Source organism: Mobula birostris, chromosome 31 (assembly GCF_030028105.1).
Source record: "Mobula birostris isolate sMobBir1 chromosome 31, sMobBir1.hap1, whole genome shotgun sequence".
Lineage (NCBI taxonomy): Eukaryota > Metazoa > Chordata > Chondrichthyes > Myliobatiformes > Myliobatidae > Mobula > Mobula birostris.
In genome coordinates, this window is record NC_092400.1 from 29416447 (window position 1) to 29437384 (window position 20938).

The window sequence follows — 20938 nt, forward strand, 5'->3', positions numbered from 1 at the left end:
AGAAAGTTTACAAGGATATTGCTGAGACTTGAGGACCTGAATTTATAGGAAAATGCTGAGTAGGTTAGGACTTTATTCACTGAGTGTAGGAGAATGAGCAGAGATTGATAGACGTATTCAAAATTATGAAGGGTATGGATAAGGTTAATGCAAACAGGCTTTTTCCACTGTATTTGGATGAGACTAAAGGTCATAGATGAAACGGTGAAAGGTGAAATACTTAAGGGTAACCTGAAGTGGAACTTCTTCACCCAGTGGGTGGTACGAGTGTGGAATGAGCTGCCAGCAGAAATGGTGGATGCGGGTTTCATTGCAACACTGAAGAGAAGTTTGGATAAGTACGTGAATGGAGGACAATGGTCCAGGTTGAAGTGATTAGGCAGAATAACAGTTCAGCAGAGAGTAGTTTGGTCAAAGTGCCCACTTCTGTGCTGTAGTGCTCTGTGACTCTCTATGAGTGCAGAGTTTGGGAGGAGTCCCGATAGAAGTTCATAAAATTATTATAGATATAGACAGGGTAGGTCGAGTCTTTTTTATCCCAAGGGTGGAAATGTCAAATACTAGAGAACATAGCTTTAAGGTGAGAGGAGAAAAATTTAAAGGCTACACGTGAGGAAAGTGTTTTTTCTTGCACAGTGTGGGAGTGCCTGGAATGCACTGCTGGGGATGGTAGTGTGTGATGGAAGCAGATACGATGGTGACATTTAAGAGGTATTTAGTACATGCAAGGAATGAAGGGATATGGATCATGCACATACAGATGGGATTAGTTTAATTTGGCATCATGGTCTGCATGGAGACTCTGGGCCAATGGGCCTATTACTGTGCTGTATTGTTCTATATACATCATTAACTCACTACAGCAATATCGGCATAGGCAAAAATAAGAACATCCTTTCCAATACCAACAATGGAAAACTGGCAAATAATTAATTTATAAATTGACAAAACACTCCTTTTAAAGGTTTCCACCACTGCCTTATTGGGTGACAGCAGCACCTACTCTCTGCCATGGAAACAGTTTTGAAAAAACACATGTCATTGAGAAACAATGTCCACAAGAGGCAATCTGTTGTGACCTGAATCTGCCAAGATTATACAGGGGCCAACCCATCTCCAGGATACTGCACAGCCCCCTGCAACACAGAGAGGGAGAATACCGAGTTGCTCAGCAACAGTAATCTTTTCCAAACTCAAAGTTCATATCCATTAATCCTTCTGCTTGCTATGTGTTACTTGAACAGGTTTTGACCTCAAACAGAATACAAAAAAAAACCTGAACAAGTGAGCCTTGATTTTGTCATTTGAACACTTTTGGAAAGAGCTTATACTTTTCTTAAAGTAAATGCATTTTCACGACAGTTTAAGAATTACAAAAAAGCTTGTTAAAAGTAGTTAATTTTAAAAGTTAATACCATTGTACGCTATTTTGTTTAGCAACAACATCAAATACAATAAGCCCATCTCAGCAACACACACAAAATGCTGGTGGAATGCAGCAGGCCAGGCATCATCTATAGGAAGAAGTACAGTCGACATTTCGGGTCGAGACCCTTTGTCAGGACTAACGGAAGAAAGAAATAGTAAGAGATCTGAAAGTGGGAGGGGGAGGGGGAGATCCGAAATGATAGGAGAAGACAGGAGGGGGAGGGATGAAGCCAAGAGCTGGAAAGTTGATTGGCAAAAGGGATACAAGGCGGGAGAAGGGGGAGTATCATGGGACGGGAGGCCTTGGAAGAAAGAAAGGGGGAGGGGAGCACTAGAGGAAGACAGAGAACAGGCGAGGAGTTATTGTGAGAGGGAAAGAGAGAAAGAGAATGAATGAATGAATAAATAAATAAATAAATAAGGGATGAGGTAAGAAGGGGAGGTGGGGCATTAACGGAAGTTAGAGAAGTCAATGTTCTTGCCATCAGGTTGGAGGCTACCCAGAAAGAATATAAGGTGTTGTTCCTCCAACACGAGTGTGGCTTCATCTCGACAGTAGAGGAGGCCATGGATTGACATATCAGAATGGGAATGGGACGTGGAATTAAAATGTGTGGCCACTGGGAGATCCTGCTTCCTCTGGCGGACAGAGCGTAGGTGTTCAGCGAAGCAGTCTCCCAGTCTGCGTTGGGTCTCACCAATATATAGAAGGCCACACCGGGAGCACCGGACACAGTATATCACACCAGCAGACTCACAGATGAAGTGTCGCCTCACTTGGAAGGGCTGTCTGGGGGCTGAATGGTGGCGAGGGAGGAAGTGTAAGGGCAGGTGTAGTACTTGTTCCGCTTACAAGGGTAAGTGCCAGGAGGGAGATTGGTGCGAAGGGATGGGGGGAACGAATGGACAAGGGAGTCGTGTAGGGAGCGATCCCGGCGGAAAGCAGAAGGTGGGGGGGAGGGAAAGATGTGCTCGATGGTGGGATCCCATTGGAGATGGCGGAAGTTACGGAGAATAATATGTTGGACACGGAGGCTGGTGGGGTGGTAGGTGAGGACAAGAGGAACCCTATCCCTAGTGGGGTGGCGGGAGGATCGGGTGAGAGCAGATGTGCGTGAAACAGGAGAGATGCATTTGAGGGCAGAGTTGATGGTGGAGGAAGGGAAGCCCCTTTTTTTTTTAAAAACGAAGACATCTCCTTCGTCCTGGAATGAAAAATCTCATTCTGAGAGTAGAAGCGGCGGAGACGGAGGAATTGAGAGAAGGGGATGGGAGTTTTACAAGTAACAGGGTGGGAAGAATGTTTTGCAAATAAGATAAGGTTTGTGATTACAGATTTGTCATGGGAAAGGAAAGAATAGACATGAGACAGTCAAAAAGATAGAAATTGACAGTTTTTGAAGGAAACAAGGAAGAGTTAGTGGAGTAAAATGCATTTAGAAATTCAAGGACATTGTCATGCAGGCAGTGGGAACTGTGGAAATATTGATAGAATCAGAGAGGAGAGACTCAGTGACAAAGAAAGTCATACAGCTGCCAGAGATTTCCCAGTGGGAAGGCAAGTTAGGGAATTTTTAGAAAAACATTTCATCTTCAATTGTTCAGAGAAGATGGAAAGAGAAAAGAGCAGTTGCGTATCTAGGAGTCTCAGTGAATTAATTGTTTGAGTTAGGAATAATGGAATAAAAATTCAGATCAATGAGAGCCATTTGAGACAACCCAATGTCCTCCACAAGTTACCTGACTGCAAGTTTCCCTCCACATTATCTATTGATCCCAAGCTTTCCCCAAGGGCGGCACAGTAGTGTAGCGGTTAGTTTGATATTTTACAGTGTCACCAATCCGAATTTAAATCCTGCCACTGTTAGCAAGGAGTTTGCATCTTCTTCCCATGACTGTCTGGGTTTCCTCCAGCTGCTCTGGTTTCCTCCCACAACTCAAAGATGTATGCATTAGTAGGTTAATTGATCACATGGCTGTAACTGGGTGGCGTGGGCTCATTGGGTGGAAGGACCTGTTAACATACGGTGTCTCTAAAAGAATAAATAAATAAATAAATACCTTCCAAGTTTCCTCTATCTTCCCAGGTATAAACACAGGTCAAGTACCCATTATCCAAAATGCTTGGGGTCAAAAGTGTTTTGGATTTCATATTTTGGAATATAAATTGGGATTGCCATAATTTATGACTGAACTTATGAGTATTGGTAAGCAGTCTTTGTCTCACACTTGTTCATTACACCTATGTACTTAACACAGTAAAGATTACTACATACCATTAATATAATGCAAATATATTGTGTGCCAGGTAACAAAAGCAGCACAGCAACATTGGGAGAATACATGAATCAGCTGTTGAACAACAACAAACAATGGCAGGCTTTCAGCCTCCTCCTTTGATACTGTGTATTAATTAAAAGGCTACAATATAATGAACTTATATTTTACTCTTTTAAGGTTTTAAGTAAGATATAAAAACAACCAGCATCATAGACTTGCACTGGTGGTAGATTTTCATCAGCGACGATCTTGGCAAACTCATCAAAATGTTTCTCTGCTACATCGTAATCAGCAGAAGCATTAAAATTTAACACCATGCCTTTTCTTAAATTTCTGCATTCAGCCTGCTGAATTCACAGTTAACTTCAACTTTTAGTTGGTCATGATAGATCTTTGCTCATTTCATGAACAGCATACCATTAAGCAGTACATGTTCACTCTGACGCTGATGAATCCACTCGTGCAATACAGAATCGAAATCTTTATTTTTCGCTTTATGCAGTTTTTCTATTTTGCTTTAACTTCTATTCATTAACTATGTCAGGTCACTTATCAGAACTGTCTGTCATGTGCAGAGACCTGCACGTTGCCTGGGAACCCTCCTAGCGCCTTGTGGAATATTCCATTTGTGATGTCACGTCAGTGCTTAAACAAAATTTCAGATTTCAGTGGTTTTCAGGTTTTGGATTTTCGGATAAGGGGTGCTCAAACTGTATTCCATTTTTAAAAAGTTATTTGAACTGCATGAAATAGCGTTATTCATAAAGACTGCTGCTTCATGAATTTTGTCAGCACCACAAGAAAACTACAGCTGACAATGGCAAGGACCATGCAAAGGCAGAGGAGTAAAATACTGAGGATGTACCATGTACCTTTCAGTAGAAAGTATTGGCTGAGACCTTGTAGTGTGTTATCTGAGATCTTGAAAAAGGTTAACTATGGAATCTGTTCATTAAGTGTAATATTGCGGATGAGTGTTTCACAAAACTTGTCACTCTTCAGTAAATAACAGACCGGGGGGCATTTTACTCCAGGCTTAATTTAGTAAGTTAAAGGATTCTAGGAAAATAAAACCAATCAACAGACCTACATAATCACTCATCAGTTTTGGTGGACAGAAGTCTGTTCTTTGAGAAAGCTCCTGAGATTCATTTCCAAATTAATTAAAGTCAGGGGAGCTCCCTTATCAGAATGACATTTACAAAATTAAGTAACCCTGTCTCTTTCTACCCTCTTGCAGTACTGATTTTTGGTGAGCGAAAAATCCCACTGTACCTCATCTAAGCACTTACACGTTGGCCAGATATTCTAACAAAGAGAATTTCACAGATGAGCCTGATTTTGCCTTCAGAGTCATAAGACACAGGGGCAGGTCCTGCGTCCACGCAAATCATCAAATACCCATCTACACTAATTGCATTTACCATCGTTCATTGCTGTTTATGTCTTGAGATTGATTGATCTTACATATCCAATAACACTTTCCAATAATCACTTCCTAACCTTGGGATACTATGGCCAAATATAGCAAACCCACTATTGCACTGGATACATCAACTAATTATAATCAGCAATCAAATCAAAAGTTAAACCCAGTGATTCAGTATGTTATGGTGTTATACAGGTAATACCAATAGGTGGTACGTTTCAAGGTAATTAATTAGGAATGTGTATTAAAAGCTGAACTCACCAATGAAGTCTCACATTAATTTTTTTTAAAGTAATACATTTGACTCTATCAAATTTGTGGTTTTAGCTTTGTAGAGACTCACTGATGAAAATTTCACCTCAATTGAAGCTATCAATTTAAAGAGCCACACAACATCAAGGCAGCTCAGCAGAAAGCCCCAGCTGGACCAACGCATGAAACCACAGACAAGCTGTTTGTAAGAAAGCATGCTGAAATTCCACGTTTTTAAAGGTATGTGATGATAGATGGGCCAATTTCATAGTTAGAGATGTGCTGCACTGATGGGCCTTCATCATAATTTTGCTTCTTAGCTTGGCCTGGGGCTCACAGATCAAGAGATCCATAAACTGGGCTGTACCCTGAGCATTGATTATTTTGGAGCTTAAGATTAACAAGGGGGAAAAAATAATCAACTGCTGCAATATGCAGAAGTGCAGACTTCTGATAAGTCTCCTACCAACTCCCCACTCACCACAACCATATATCAGTGGAAAATATTTCACCAAACATGGTACTGAAACCTACTCTCAAAACAAAACCTGAGGTACACCTCAGGCAAAATCTCAAGACCTAATGAAGTAACTGCTTAAAGATGATAAATATTTATGTAAAATAACTTCAACGTTTCTGCTCAGCTTCCCTTGCAGGTGCCAGACACAGAATCTAAGAGCTATGAATCTTGTTAGCAGTACAGCCCAATCATGGTTTTTGTTGACTTCCATTTTGTACTCAGATATTTTATTTAAAAAAATTCCTAAGAACACAAGAAACAGAAGCAAGTCTATAAACCCCTTCAATCATACTCACCATTCAACAAAATCTTTGCTGATCTGGCAGATTAACACTATATCTCTATATACCTTGATTTGTTGGGAATAGATAAACGTTACCAATCTGAGTGTCAATCATACTTATTGTTTAAGTAGCCACAGTTTTCTAGGATAGAGAATTCCAAAGACTGGGAACTTCAAGAAGAATTTTATCTTCATCTCAGTGGTAAGTGGCTGACACATCATCATGACAATATGCCTGCTAATTCTATATTGGCTAGCCGCATTACTTACCTCTTCATAAAACTTCAACTGGGGAACAGCTTCATCGATTTCATTCAGGCAAAAATCTTTAAACAGCAAGAACCCTGAAAAAGGCAAAAAACAATCATTATGTGGACAAATAGTAACATGGTACTAATTATTCATGCTGGTAATATCATACTAATGCCTATGCATCTCTTTCATCAGAATACTGAAGTTCTGAATCTCCTTAGTTAATTTGGTGGCAAATTTTGTCTGATCAGTATTTGAATTATTTAGCCAGCTAAGGGCAATTATTGATTTTAATACAAGAGAAAAAATATGCATAGGATTAAGCAGATATCTGATAATCATCAGATAGCTAGTTTAGTGCCTCACTTCTTAATTAAATAATCCAAATAATTTCCACTGTACATGCAGAATATTTTTGACTCACTGCCTACTCTATTGTGGTTACAAATACCACCTTTATGTTCCTTGAACCCAATCTATATTTAGAAGACCCAGCTCTGGGGTCCACAAACTTTCCAATGTGTGCAACACGCATGTGTGATATGGCTTTGTTTCCATTCCACCAACCACTCCCCCCGCCATGCTGTTCTGTTTTCTTTTAGATGTATTTGTTGCACCATCTATTGTTCCTCCCTACCCACTGGATCCTCCCATATAAACAGGGAAGTAAATCAGCAAACTAACACAGTTTAACCACTTATGGAGCATCATACCATCTCCAACCTTACCCCACCCCCTGACCCAACAATATACACTTCCATTCTCCCAAAATGCATACTACAGAATTGAAAAGCCCTGGAAGAAATGAGACACCTGTTATCATGGGACAGAATTTAGTATAGAGGAAATATCAGAGACTAGTAAAGAAATTGACCAGATTGGAACACTATGGAGTGGAAACATTAAACTATTGCATCACAGAGCCCAAAAATGTTGTTGGTTCCTTGTTTTCTCATGTAGCACATATAGTTCAGCGGTTTCAACCAGAACCTTTGAAAATGGAGAAGTTTGAGAATGGGTCTCAGAAACTGCTGCATAAGGTGCAGTTAAGCAGATCGCAGCAGTTCAGGGAAGCACGTAAGTAGATAAGCAGGGGAAAAAAATCATTTTGGTCTCAGTACTTTCTGGTGTTCAAGCACCTAGCTTAAAATTCCAGTCAAGGATCCGTTGGTCTGTTGTCTTAGCATCAGTAACAAAAGAAAAAAAATCACAAGTACGTAGATAACTATAGAAATATTTGGCCCTTCTCTCTTCAGGGAGGAGGCAAAGGAGCCTAAAATGATTCCACTTCTTCTGCTGCGCCATCAGATTTCTGAGTGGCTATAAAACCATGAACACTATTTCATTATTCCTTATTTTTGCACTGTTTAGTCATAGTCATACTTTATTGATCCCAGGGGAAATTGGTTTTCGTTACAGTTGCACTATAAATAGTAATAAAACCATAAATAGTTAAATAACAATATGTAAGTTATGCCAGTAAATTATGAAATAAGTCCAGGACCAGCCTATTGGCTCAGGGTACCTGACCCTCCAAGGGTTTTAGTTTTGTAATTTATAGTAATTTTGTGTCTTTCCATTGTACATCAAATATCACAGCACACAAGTCAGTGATGATAAATCTGATTCCAATACTCAGTTTAGCTATATAGTATCAATTTAGCACAAGGATACCAATATGTTGTAAGTAAAATCACTCATGCAGCAGGATAACTTAAATTCTATTCATCTATATATTACTTTGACCTGAATAAAATTCAGAATATTTAGAAGTGGGCACACATGGAATGTGAAAAAGCAACAGTGTTAATTGCATTTCTGATGCTATTAAAATGTGCCTACAAAATATGAACTTTTTAACATATCCATCTTGCAGGGCAAATATGACACTGCTGGTGGAAACTACTTAGAATTGCAACATACACAAAATGTTAGAGGAACTCAGCAGGCCAGGCAACATCTATGGAAAAGAGTAAACAGTCAATGTTCGTGCTGAGACCCTTCTTCTGGACACAAGTTTATGAAACTACTTACAATGCACGGCTCTGGTGCTATACTGCATATCACAATCCCAATATTATTTCCAAAATATATTCCTCTCATCTGTCTCTGAAGGTTTATAAATCTAGGATGCTATGCATCATGATCCAATGAATGGAGTGCGTTTTTTCCATGATAATCTCTGTTTTGAACACAGAGAAGGAAAGGAAGGTTGTAACACCACGAGTGGTTAAGCAAGACGTTAAAAGTCTCAGGTTTCAGTGACTGGTAGGTTAATACGATCACCAAAAGAAAATTCTGCAACAGAAAACGCAGAGATTTTATCCTCCCTTAAGCCTAACCTTGCCTTTACTGTTGAGTGAATCAGTGGGGACTCTGAAATAATTATGTGAGCTTTGTGAAGATGGGCATATTCTCACTTGAATATTCTCAATTCAGTGACTTGATGCTGGGATTACTAATTAAATAATGAGCCCTGCCACACAGGGGATAAAATGTTCCCCTTGCAAAGCCAGAGATGGGAGCTACTTTGGCACAAGCACATGCAGATTTAAGAAAAACAAACCCTGCATGCTCAGCTGGAGATGAGATAAACAGCAAGTAGGATAAAGTAGCTCCTTACTGAAGTAACGAGAAGAGGGAAGTGCAATCCACCTCACTGTTTCCACTAATCAATTCCTAGCTGCTCCAGTCTTCTACTGGAGGAGACTGATTGCCATCTCTCAGAAAACACTGTACCAAATCATGGCTATTTTCAGGAATTTCCTGGTTGACCTATGAGAGAAACTTCTATCAATTGTGAATCAGAAAAGCAACTGAGAGACTGAAAGGTGTTGAGAGAGGGTCAGAGGCAAAAAGATCCAGAAAGGGGAGGCCCAAAGAAGGAAGTGGGTAAGGACTGAGTTTGTGTGTTTGAGAGTGAGAGAGAGAGAGTGAGAGAGAGAGAGAGAGAGAGAGTGAGAGTGAGAGACAGTGAGAGTGAGTGAGAGAGAGAGAGAGAGAGAGAGAGAGTGAGAGTGAGTGAGAGTGAGAGTGAGAGTGAGAGTGAGAGTGAGAGAGAGAGTGAGAGAGAGAGAGTGAGCGGGAGTGAATGAGAGTGAGAGAGACTGAGAGAGTCTAACAGAGAGTGAGAGGGAGTGAGAGAGTGAGAGTGAGAGAGAGAGAGAGAGAGAGAGAGAGAAAGAGCGAGAGAGAAAAAGAGGAAGAAACACTCACAACATGCTGCAGGAACTCAGCAGGTCGGGCAGCATCCGTGGAAATGATCAGTCAACGTTTCAGGCCGGAGCCCTTTGTCAGGACTGTAGAGGGAAGGGGCAGAGGCCCTATAAAGAAGGTGGGGGGAGGGTGGGAAGGAGAAGGCTGGTAGGTTCCAGGTGAAAAACCAGTAAGGGGAAAGATAAAGGGGTGGGGGAGGGGAAGCAGGGAGATGATAGGCAGGAAAGGTGAAGAAGGAATAGGGGAAAGCAAAATGGGTAGTAGAAGGAGGCGGAACCATGAGGGAGGTGATAGGCAGCTGGGGGGGGGCAGAGTGAAACTAGGGTGGGGACAGGAGGGGGAGGGAATTACCGGAAGTTGGAGAATTCAGTGTTCATACCAAGGGGCTGGAGACTACCCAGACAGCATATGAGGTGTTGCTCCTCCAACCGGAGAGTGAGAAAGTGTGTATGTGTGTGTGTGTGTGTGTGTGAGATAGATATCTCTCTCCCTTCCTCCCTCGCTCTCTCCGCACCACTCAGCCAGATTTTCAGTCTCCCTCCTATATGCTGATGCATCACCACCTTTCATTTGGCCAATGACAGCAGCGTCGTCAGCAAAATTGAAAATGGCACAGGAGATGTGCTTAGCCACACAGTCATAAATTCAAGTCAAGTCAAGTCACTTTTTATTGTCATTTCGACCATAACTGCTGGTATAGTACACAGTAAAAACGAGACAACGTTTTTCAGGACCATGGTGCTACATGAACAATACAAAAACTACACTGAACTACGTAAAACAACACAAAACTATACTAGACTACAGACCTACCCAGGACTGCATAAAGTGTACAAAACAGCGCAGGCATTTACAATAAATAGTAAACAAGACAATATCACAGTAGAGGGCAGTAGGTTGGTGTCAGTCCAGGCTCTGGGTATTGAGGAGTCTAATGGCTTGGGGGAAGAAACTGTTACATAGTCTGGTCGTGAGAGCCCAAATACTTCGGTGCCTTTTGCCAGTTGGCAGGAGGGAGAAAAGTTTGTATGAGGGGTGCGTGGGGTCCTTCATAATGCTGTTTGCTTTACGGATGCAGCGTGTGGTGTAAATGTTTGTAATGGCAGGAAGAGAGACGCTGATGATCTTCTCAGCTGACCTCACTATCCGCTGCAGGGTCTTGCGATCCGAGATGGTGCAATTTCCGAACCAGGCAGTGATGCAGCTGCTCAGGATGCTCTCAATACAACCTCTGTAGAATGTGGTGAGGATAAGGGTGGGAGATGGACTTCTCTCAGCCTTTGCAGAAAGTAGAGGTGCTGCTGGGCTTTCTTTGCTACGGAGCTGGTGTTGAGGGACCAGGTGAAACTCTCCACAAGTAGAGCAGGGGATGACTCCACTCAACTTCACTTGCCCCATCATCAAAATGTTCCCACAACCAAAGGACTCACTTTCAAGGATTCCTCGTCTTATGTTCTCAATATTTACCGTTTTTGTATTTATTATTATTTTTTCTTTTTCTATTTGCACAATTTGTTGTCTTTTCTGCACTCTAGTTGGACAGTCTTTCATTGATTCTGTTATGGTTATTATTCTATAGATTTATTGAGTATGCCCACAAAAATGTATCTCAGGATTATATATGGTGGCATATATGTACTTTGACTATAATTTTACTTTGCTATCACACACACACACATGCATGCACGCACATGTGCATAGAAAGCCTGGTCTCTAATGATCCTGAAAATTCTCACCACTAGCAAAACGCTTTATTCTGCTACGTCTGTGTGGTAGTTAGTGTTGTCAGTGTTGCATATTCCCCCTACATTTATCATGCACAATCATCTTCCACTTCTTGGAATTAGGGAACCAATTCGTCCATAATTCCAGGACTGCCTAAGGAGAGGAGTAGACAAAGTACAGACGCAAGCAGAGAATGAGAAATATTCAATATGCAAGTCGCAGAACAGGCACAGACATGCACAGTAACACAAGCAGAAACTCCTTTGACAACCTGCATGTCTACTCAAGAAATGTGGCTGACATGACACTTTGACATTTTTGTTCTGCCAGCTTTCTTATGTTGTTGTAAATGGAAGCCACGAATCCGGTTCAGTGCAGTTCTCCAAATAATTATTGGGTGGTAAAAACCCATAAGGCATGATTTTTCCCATTTGGCTCCATCGATCCTGACCAAAGCTCAGGCCCCGTACCCAATTTATTTCCACTGAAGTTTTAAGTTGAGCCCCTACTGAAATTTGTTCTTCCATAAGCTTAAGGGAGCATAAAAATTATTTTTCCATAGCAGAACGATCCAAGAACTATATTGACCACAAGAGTTTAGAGGCCACAGTTATCTGATAGAACAGAGGAGGTACCCTTCAGTACACAGTGTACTGCACAACAGGATGTAGGGTCAGTTTCCTCGAGTCAGTGGCAAGTGATGTTGGTGCGGAGAGTAAATGTACTTTAGGCCTGAAGTAGGAAGAAACTTTTTCCACATATTCACTTCAGTATTTACTGCCCAAGAATGCTGTGAAGGCCCAGTACACTGACTTCAATGGGATTCACTTTTGCAGGCACAGCATAAAAGAAAGAATATCACCAACAAAATTTATTTTAAAAATACACAGACTGCTGTTGAGATCATAACTATTAAAGATTAAACATTAGCTTTCTGTCACGTGCACATTGAAAAATAGAAACATATCATGAAATGCACCATTTGTGTTATTGACCGGCAGAGTCCGAGGATATATTGGGAGCAGCCCACAAGTGTCACCATGTTTTCGATGCTAACAGAGCTTGCTCAGAACTTACTAACCAGTATGTCTTTGGAATGTGGGAGGAAAGCACAGCAGCTGGATGAAACCCACGCAGTCATAGAGAGAACGTATAAGCTCCTTACAGACAGTGGTGGCAATTGGCCCTGGGTTGCCCTGCTGTAAAGCATTATGCTAACCGCTAGGCCACCATGCTGTCCTTTACTGCCATTGCCAATCCCACTGCCGTTCTGTCACAGCACAGTTTTATAAACGCAAGAGATTCTGCAGATACTGGAAATGTAGAGCAACACCCTCAACATGCTGGAGGAACTTAGCAGGTTAGGCAGCATCTAAGGAAATGGATAAACAGTCAAGGTTTTGGGCTGAGACCCTTCTACAGGATTGATTCAGTTCCATAGATGCTGCCTGACCTTCTGAATTGCTCCAGCATTTTGTGTGTGAACACAGTTTTATGTAGGGGAGAAATGGAGAAGCAAAGGATAGAAAATGTTATGAGAAGAATTTTAAATGGTTTAAATTTTAAACCACATTTCATCGGTTCTCTCAAACTATGTTGTGTTTAAACTTAGAAAAAAATCACAAGTGTTATTTATGATCCCTCTATTAAATTCGAAGAGACTTGGAGGCCATTTATTCAACATTTCCATATGATGTAATTTGACCTTTCCCAAACTTATTCTATTTCTTTTTAATATTTGTTGAGAGGAGCGGAGTTGACACACTAATGGTTTCTTTTTTTTTGATATTACCATGTCTTTTTTTTCTTAGTTTAGTTGATTTACACTGTTTAGGTTAGTTTTTCTTCTGGGGTATATTTTTATATTTTTTTTCCTTTTTTATATATTATATTTGTATCCTGTATGATTGGGAGGTTTGATACCCATGTGTCAACTGGGTTTATATTTAGCTATGTTAATTATTACAATGTAATCCCAATAACTTTGTATCAATACTATGGTATGTTTAACATTATGAAACCAATAAAAAGATTGAAAAAGAAAAGAAAAAAAAAAGAATTTTAAATGGTGGACAACAGGAATTCTGCAGATGCATTCAAGCAACACACATCAAAGTTGCTGGTGAACGCAGCAGGCCAGGCAGCATCTCTAGGAAGAGGTACAGTCAACGTCTCATGCGAGACCCTGAAAAAGACCCTGTACCTCTTCCTACAGATGCTGCCTGGCCTGCTGCGTTCACCAGCAACTTTGATGTGTGTTAAATGGTGGAAGTACAATTAATTAACATGGATTTCAGCCTTGTGGGTAACCTTGGCTTTGGAAATCATATAAGCCCTATATATTTAAAACAAAAAGCTATAATGTCCTCCAGGCTTTTCCTCTTTCCCATAACACGACTCAAAATCCACACTAACCAACTCTTTAGCACTCTGCGTGTTCAAGCTGGTAATTCCAGGCACAGCAATAACAAAACACAACAGATTGCTTGGGGGAGAAAAAAAACAATTTAAGTGGTTGGAATAAAGAAAAAGATTTGCATTTATGCAACACACATCAAAGTTGCTGGTGAACGCAGCAGGACAGGCAGCATCTGTAGGAAGAGGTGCAGTCGAAGTTTCAGGCCGAGACCCTTCGTCAGGACTAACTGAAGGAAGAGTGAGTAAGGGATTTGAAAGTTGGAGGGGGAGGGGGAGATCCAAAATGATAGGAGAAGACAGGAGGGGGAGGGATAGAGCCAAGAGCTGGACAGGTGATAGGCAAAAGGGATATGAGAGGATCATGGGACAGGAGGTCTGGGAAGAAAGACAAGGGGGGGGGACCCAGAGGATGGGCAAGAGGTATATTCAGAGGGACAGAGGGAGAAAAAGGAGAGTGAGAGAAAGAATGTGTGCATAAAAATAAGTAACAGATGGGGTACGAGGGGGAGGTGGGGCCTTAGCTTGAATTTCCAGCATCTGCAGAATTCCTGTTGTTTGCACTTATGCAGAGGATTTTACTGCAGGTTATCTCAGGGTGCTTTACAATCAATTAAGTAAATGCAATTACCGCTGTTGTGTTTGAATGCAATCGTCAAATGGTGCACAGGCGAACTCCCACCCACAATAATGTGATAATGGCCAAAGATGTTTTAGCAAAAGTGAACGATTACTTATGAGCCAGAGCACCAAAGGTATCACCCCTGCTCTTCAAAACGGTGCCAAATTATCTTGTGTTTGTTACTGATACTGGTTTATTATTGTCATATGTACCAAGATACTGTGAAAAACTTGTCTTGTATACCGTTTACACAGATCAAGTTATTGGTTTCCATGATGTGCTGAGCTGTGACAGCTCTGCTGTTTTTTTGTGGTCATGCGCAGAGCAGTTGTTGTACCAAGCCATTATACACCCAGATAGGATGTTTTCTGTGGTGCATCAATACAAAGTGGTGAGGGTCAATAGGTCACATAAGTAGCTCCTCTGTGGAGAGGGTTAAAGTAGCAAGTTCTAAGGAGTGCACTTAACCTAGTCCCTTAATACCACCACTTTGGTCAAGAAAGCACAGCAGCATCTCCACATCCTGAGGAGATTGGGGCAGACAAGGCACCAAACACACCCCCAAACCCCGCCCCCACAATCTAACCAACTTTCACAGGAGCACCATTAAGAGGGTCCTGACCAGCAACATCTCCATCTGGTACAGGAATTATACCACAAGACATCAGAGCATAATTAGGCTATTCAGCCCATCAAGTCTGCTCTGCTCTGATTTATTATCCTTCTCAACCCCATTCTCCTGCCTTCTCTCCATAACCTTTGACATCCTGACTAGTCAAGAAGCTATCAACCTCCACTTTAATTATACTCAGTGACTTGGCCTCCACTGCCATCCGTGGCAATGAATTGAAATTCAATTGCAAGGCATCTGACCCCAAGTCCCCCAAAGGTTTGCAAGGAATGCTGAAAGGATCATCAGGGTCTTTCTTCCACCCATCCGCAATACTTATCAGGAGCACTGTGGACTGAGCATTGTCAATGATCTTTCCCGTCCATTCAACAACCTCTTTGACCCCCAACGATCAGGTAAAGACTGTTAAGATGGGAAATAGCTTCTACACCCAGGTCATGAGACTACAGAACTGCCTGCCACCATTCAGGTCTCATCACGTTTGAAGTGCAAGTAACTTAATGCTGTTTACATTTTAATCTCGTGTTGTAAATATGCCTTACTATTTATTTATTTGAGATTCAGCACGGGATAGGCCTTTCTGGCCCTTCGAGCTGTGCCACGCAACAAATCCCCCAATTTAATCCGAGCCTAGTTTACACTGAATAATTAACCCACCAGCCGGAATGCCTTAGGACTGTGGGAGGAAATGGTTGAACAACAATAAACTTGAACTTTCTTAGTTTATTTCTTTAGCTTCCAGAGGAAGCGGTAGCATGGTTAACTTTCTTGGCGGTGGCACCTACATGGTTGGAGCATGGCAGGCTATTAGCGATGTTCACTCCTTGAAGCCCTCAGCCTCAACACTGTTGATGTAGACATTAGCGCATGCACTGTCCCACTTTCTGAAGTCAATGATCAGCTCTTTTGTTCTGCTGACATTGAAGGAAAGGTCATTGTCATGCCACCATGTTACAAAGCTTCCTATACTCTGAATCATCAAAATTTGAGATATGGCTCACTGAGGTGGTATCATCTGCAAATATGAAGATGGAGTTAGAGCAGAATCTGGTCATGCAGTTATGAGTGCACAGGGAGTAAAGTAAGGGGCTGAGGACACCAGTGGAGCACCAGTGTTTAGAATAATCATAGCGGTGAGTTGCTGCCCATCCTTACTGACTGCCATCTGCTTGTCAAGGAGTCTAGGATCCAGCTACAGAAGGAGGCGAAGAGTTTGCGTGGAATTATAATATTGAAGGCAAAGCTGTAGTCAATAAGCAAGAGTCTGATGTAGGTATCTTTACTGTTCAGATGCACCAGAGATAAGTGTAGGGCCAGGGAGATGCTATCTGCCTTAAACCTGTTCTGGCTGTAGGTAAATTGCAATGAGCCAATATTGTCTGGAAAGCTAGAGTTTACACATGCCATGACCAGCCTCGAGAAGCATTTCATGATGGCAGATGTCAGAGCCACTGGGAATTGTTGTTAAGAAACATTATTTTGTTTGTCTTAGGTACCAGGATAAAAGTGATCTTCTTAAAATTGAAAGGAACTATAGACTGAAGCAGAGAGAGTTTAAAAGTGTCCATGAAAACCCCACCAGTTAATATGCGCAGAATCCAAAGACACTACCAGGAATATCCCCCAAGACGATGCTTTCCATAGGTTCACCCTCCGGAAGATTGATCTTACATCTGCAACAGTGACTGTGACTTCAGGTGCACCGGGGGCTGTCAGGCTGGGTAGTGACATACCCATTCCCTTCAGTTTAAAATGAGCATTGAATGCGTGTTGGGAGATATTAAGAATGCATTTTTGATAGAGAATAGTCTGAGAGGCTCAGGAAAACTGAGAAAGGTCTGTCTGCAAGGGTAAATCTAAAATAGCAGCGCATGATTATACTCATTATTAAACAATATAACACTCAAGAGAATAACAGCAATTGTGAGGTATTCTGCACTTGAGCAATTGTTCACTAATTAAGGAAGCTTTGAAAATCTACTTGATAAAAAAGTCATTGCCAGCCCATGACAATCCCTGATCTGAAAGCGAAGAAGAAACATTTGACAAAGTACCAAGACTTCATGTCTCAAGAGAATGTGGATGCTACACGCAAACGCAAAGGAGAATACAACATTCTGAACAATGTTAATGCTTGCCCTGTCCCACATGTAGTATAGTCTATGAATCTTACAAGGAACTCTCAGCTGCCTCAGACACTACAGTACTCAAGTGAAAGTATGTCATCCTCACTCCCAGGAGGACTGCCTAGGAGAAATAGTAATTAAAGGAGAAGCTCAAAGTTCAAAGTAATACTTATTAAAGAGAATGTACACGTCGCTATATATAATCCTGAGATTCTTTTTCTGCAGGCATACTTAACAAGTCTATAGACCAGTAACTGTAAACTGTAAACATCAGGAAGTGTTAACTGTAAACAAACTATGAAAATGCAGATATAAATAAATAGCAATAAATAACGAGTATGAAACAACAAGATAAAACAGCCCTTAAAGTAAGTGTAGCTATCCCCTTTTATTCAAGGCCTGATTTTATTGAGGGGTAGTAACTGCTCTTGAACTTGGTGGTGGAGTCCTGAGGCACATTTAACTTCTTCCTGATGGCAGCAGCGAGAAAACAGCATGGCCTGGGTGGTGAGAATATCTGATGATGGATGCTGCTTTTCTATGACAACGTTTCATATAGATGTTCTTAATGGTTAGGAGGGTTTTACCCATGATGTACTGGGCCAAATCCACTACCTTTTGTAAGATTTTCCACTCAAAGGCATTAGTGTTCCATACCAGGCCATAATGCAGCCAGTCAGCACACTTTCCACCACACATCTATAGAAATTTGCTAAGGTTTTCAGTGACATGCCAAACCTCCACAGACACCTGAGAAAGTAGAGGCGCTGTTATGCTTTCTTTGCAATAATATTTATACAATGGGTCCAGGACAGGTACTCTGAGTTGGAATTTAAAGTTATTGACTCCATCTCTGAAGCTCGGATGATTACTGGCTCATGGACCTCTGGTTTCCTTCTCTTTAAGTCTACTATCAGTTCCGCGGTCTTATTGGCATTGAGTGAGAAGTTCTTGTTATTACACCACTCAGCCAAGTTTTCAATCTCCCTCCTATATGCTGATTTATCACCTCCTTTGATACAGCCCAGAACAGTAGTGTCATCAGCAAACTTGTATATGCTGTTGCAACTGTACTTAGCCACACAGTCATAAGTGTAAAGCAAGTAGAGCAGGGGGCTAAGTACACATCCCTGCAGTGTTCCTGTGTTGATGGAGATTGTGGAGGAGATACTTTTGCTAATCAGAATTGACTGAAGTCCACAAGTGAGATAATAGAGGATCCAACTGCACAAGGGGTCTTGGAGTTTACTGATTAGTTTTGAGGGGACGATACTCTTAAATGTCTTGCTGTAATTGATAATGAGCATCCTGATGTATGCGTCGTTGCTGTCCAGATGTTCCAGGGTTCTGTGAAGAGGCAACAAGATAGCATCTGCTGCAGATCTGTTGTATCACTCTGGATGTAAGTGCTACTGGGCGATAGTCATTTAGATAGATTGCCATGCTCTTCTTGGGCACCGGTACGATGGAAGCCTGTTTGAAGCAGGTGGATACCACAGACTGCCGGATCAAGAGGGTGAAGATATCCGTGAAAACCCCAGCCAGTTGGCCCGTGCAGGTCTTCAATACTGGGCCAGGTATTCCACCTGAACTGGATGCTTTCATCTTCAGATACTGTGACCAAAGGATCATTGGGAGACATGGGGGTGCCTCCTCCCTGTTCTGGTGGTCAAAGTGAGCATAGAAGACATTGAGCTCATCTGGAAGCGAAGCTCTGCTGTCCTCTACGTCGCAAGATGTAACTTTGTAGGAGGCTATGGCATTCAAACCCTGCCACAGCTGCCAAGTCTAGTCCAGAATCTCCACTTCACCCGAGAGATGGCTTTTGGGAGATCATACCTACACCTCTTGAAGTATTCTTGATCTCTAGATCTGAATGCCTCTGATCTGGCTCTCAGCAAGTTCCGGATTTCACTGTTCATCCAGAACCACTGACTGTGGAAACACTGAATGATTTTGTGGGGCCACACTCATCTACAGCTGTTTTAATAAAGTTTAAAACAACCAGGCCCACAGATGAGCTCTTGAACATGGCCCAATCCACTGACTCAAAACAAGCCTGTAACTGTTCCTCAGCTTCCCGCGACCACCCTTGGTTGTCGATCTCTGGAGCCTTGCTCTTTGGGCTGTCTGTATACAGGTAGCAGGAGTACAGCCAAATGATCTGGCTTGCCAAAATGTGGTCTCGGGAAGGAACGACAGGAATTCCTTATCATAGTGTAGCAGTGGTCCAATGTGCTGGGACCTCTGGTGCAACAGGTTACGTGCTGGTGATAATTGGGCAGTGTTTTCTTCAAACAGGCCTGGTTAAAGTCACCGACTATAATACGAAATGCATCAGGATGAGCCGTTTCTCATTTATAGACAGCAGTTTCGTGACAGCTTGCTTATAATTGGCTGCTGGTGTATGTAAACTGTAGTCAGGATCATGACTGAAAACTCCCGAAGCAAATAAAATGGTCTACATCTAATTCTTAGCTTTCCTAAGTCAGGGGAACAAGAAGTCAACATAACCCCAACGACTGTGGACCAATGAGAATTGATTAAAAAGCATATGCCTCCACCTATTTCCTCAACAGAATTTGAGGTTCGATCCATTCCGAAAATCATAAACCTTCTGGTCGGATAGCTGCATCCAGCATGTTCTCTGTTAACAAAGTCTCAATGCAACAAACAACTGAGGACTGCCTCATTTGTCTCTGATACAGCAGCCTTGCCCTGAGATTGTCAATCTTATTATCAAGTGGCTGTACGTTTGCTAACAAGATGGTGGCAGAGGAGGCCTCATCCCACTATGCTTCAGCCTAAGCTTAAGCTCACAGTCCAGATCTGAGTTCCACAATCAATCAACATAAACAAACGTATTGATCTTTCAGTACAAAACTACTCTTTTTTACTTTCTTACAGTGGCGATCCATTTTACTGTTCTGAATGATAAGTGAAAGCACTGGTAAAATCTGAACATCCTATTTGGTTTAACAAGGCAAGACACCAAAATGGATAAACACATGGGATAAGTGCTAAGTTTATTTTCACACCGGTCATTATCCATATTGCAATAAATGCCACAAAATTGTAAAGCTTTGATCAATTGATTAGCTCAAGGAATACCCACACAAGAGAATTACAGGGGAAAAACTCCTACAGTTTTCATCCGCAGAATCAGAATCTCGTTTAATATCATCAGCATATGTTGTGAAATTTCGCAAACACAAGAAGATCTGCAGATGCTGGAAATTCAAGCAACACACAAAAAATGCTGGTTGAACACAGCAAGCCAGGTAGCATCTATAGGAAGAGGTACAGTCGACATTTCCATCCGAGACCCTTTGTCAGGACTAACCGAAAGAAGAGATAGTAAGAGGTTTGAAAGAGGGAGGGAGAGGGGAGACCCAAAATGATAGGAGAAGACAGGGATGAAGCTAAGAGCTGGAAAGTTGATGGGCTGAAGGGAAACAAAGCTGGAGACACGGGAGAAAGAAAGGGGGAGGGGAGCACCAGAGGAAGATGGAGAGCAGGCAAGGAGTGATTGTGAGGGGGAAAAAAGGGGGGAAATAATAAATAAATAAAATAGGGGACAGGGTAAGAAGGGGAGGAGGGGCATTAATGGAAGTTACAGAAATTAATATTCATGCCATCAGGTTGGAGGCTACCCAGACGGAATAAAAGGTGTTGTTCCTCCAACCTGAGTGTGGCTTCATCTTGACAGTAGTGGAGGCCGTGGATAGACATATTAGAATGAGAATGGGACGTGGAATT

The 20938-nt window shown here is 41.8% G+C and overlaps 1 protein-coding gene across 1 annotated transcript in view; it reads right to left on the minus strand.

Annotated features, from left to right (window-relative positions):
- Positions 1-20938, minus strand: part of grk3 (G protein-coupled receptor kinase 3) — a 280800-nt gene that overhangs the window by 139242 nt on the left and 120620 nt on the right. Inside the window, exon 4 of the mRNA XM_072247961.1 lies at positions 6463-6536. Coding sequence (XP_072104062.1) covers positions 6463-6536 — 74 coding nt within the window. The remainder of the gene's footprint in view (positions 1-6462; positions 6537-20938) is intronic.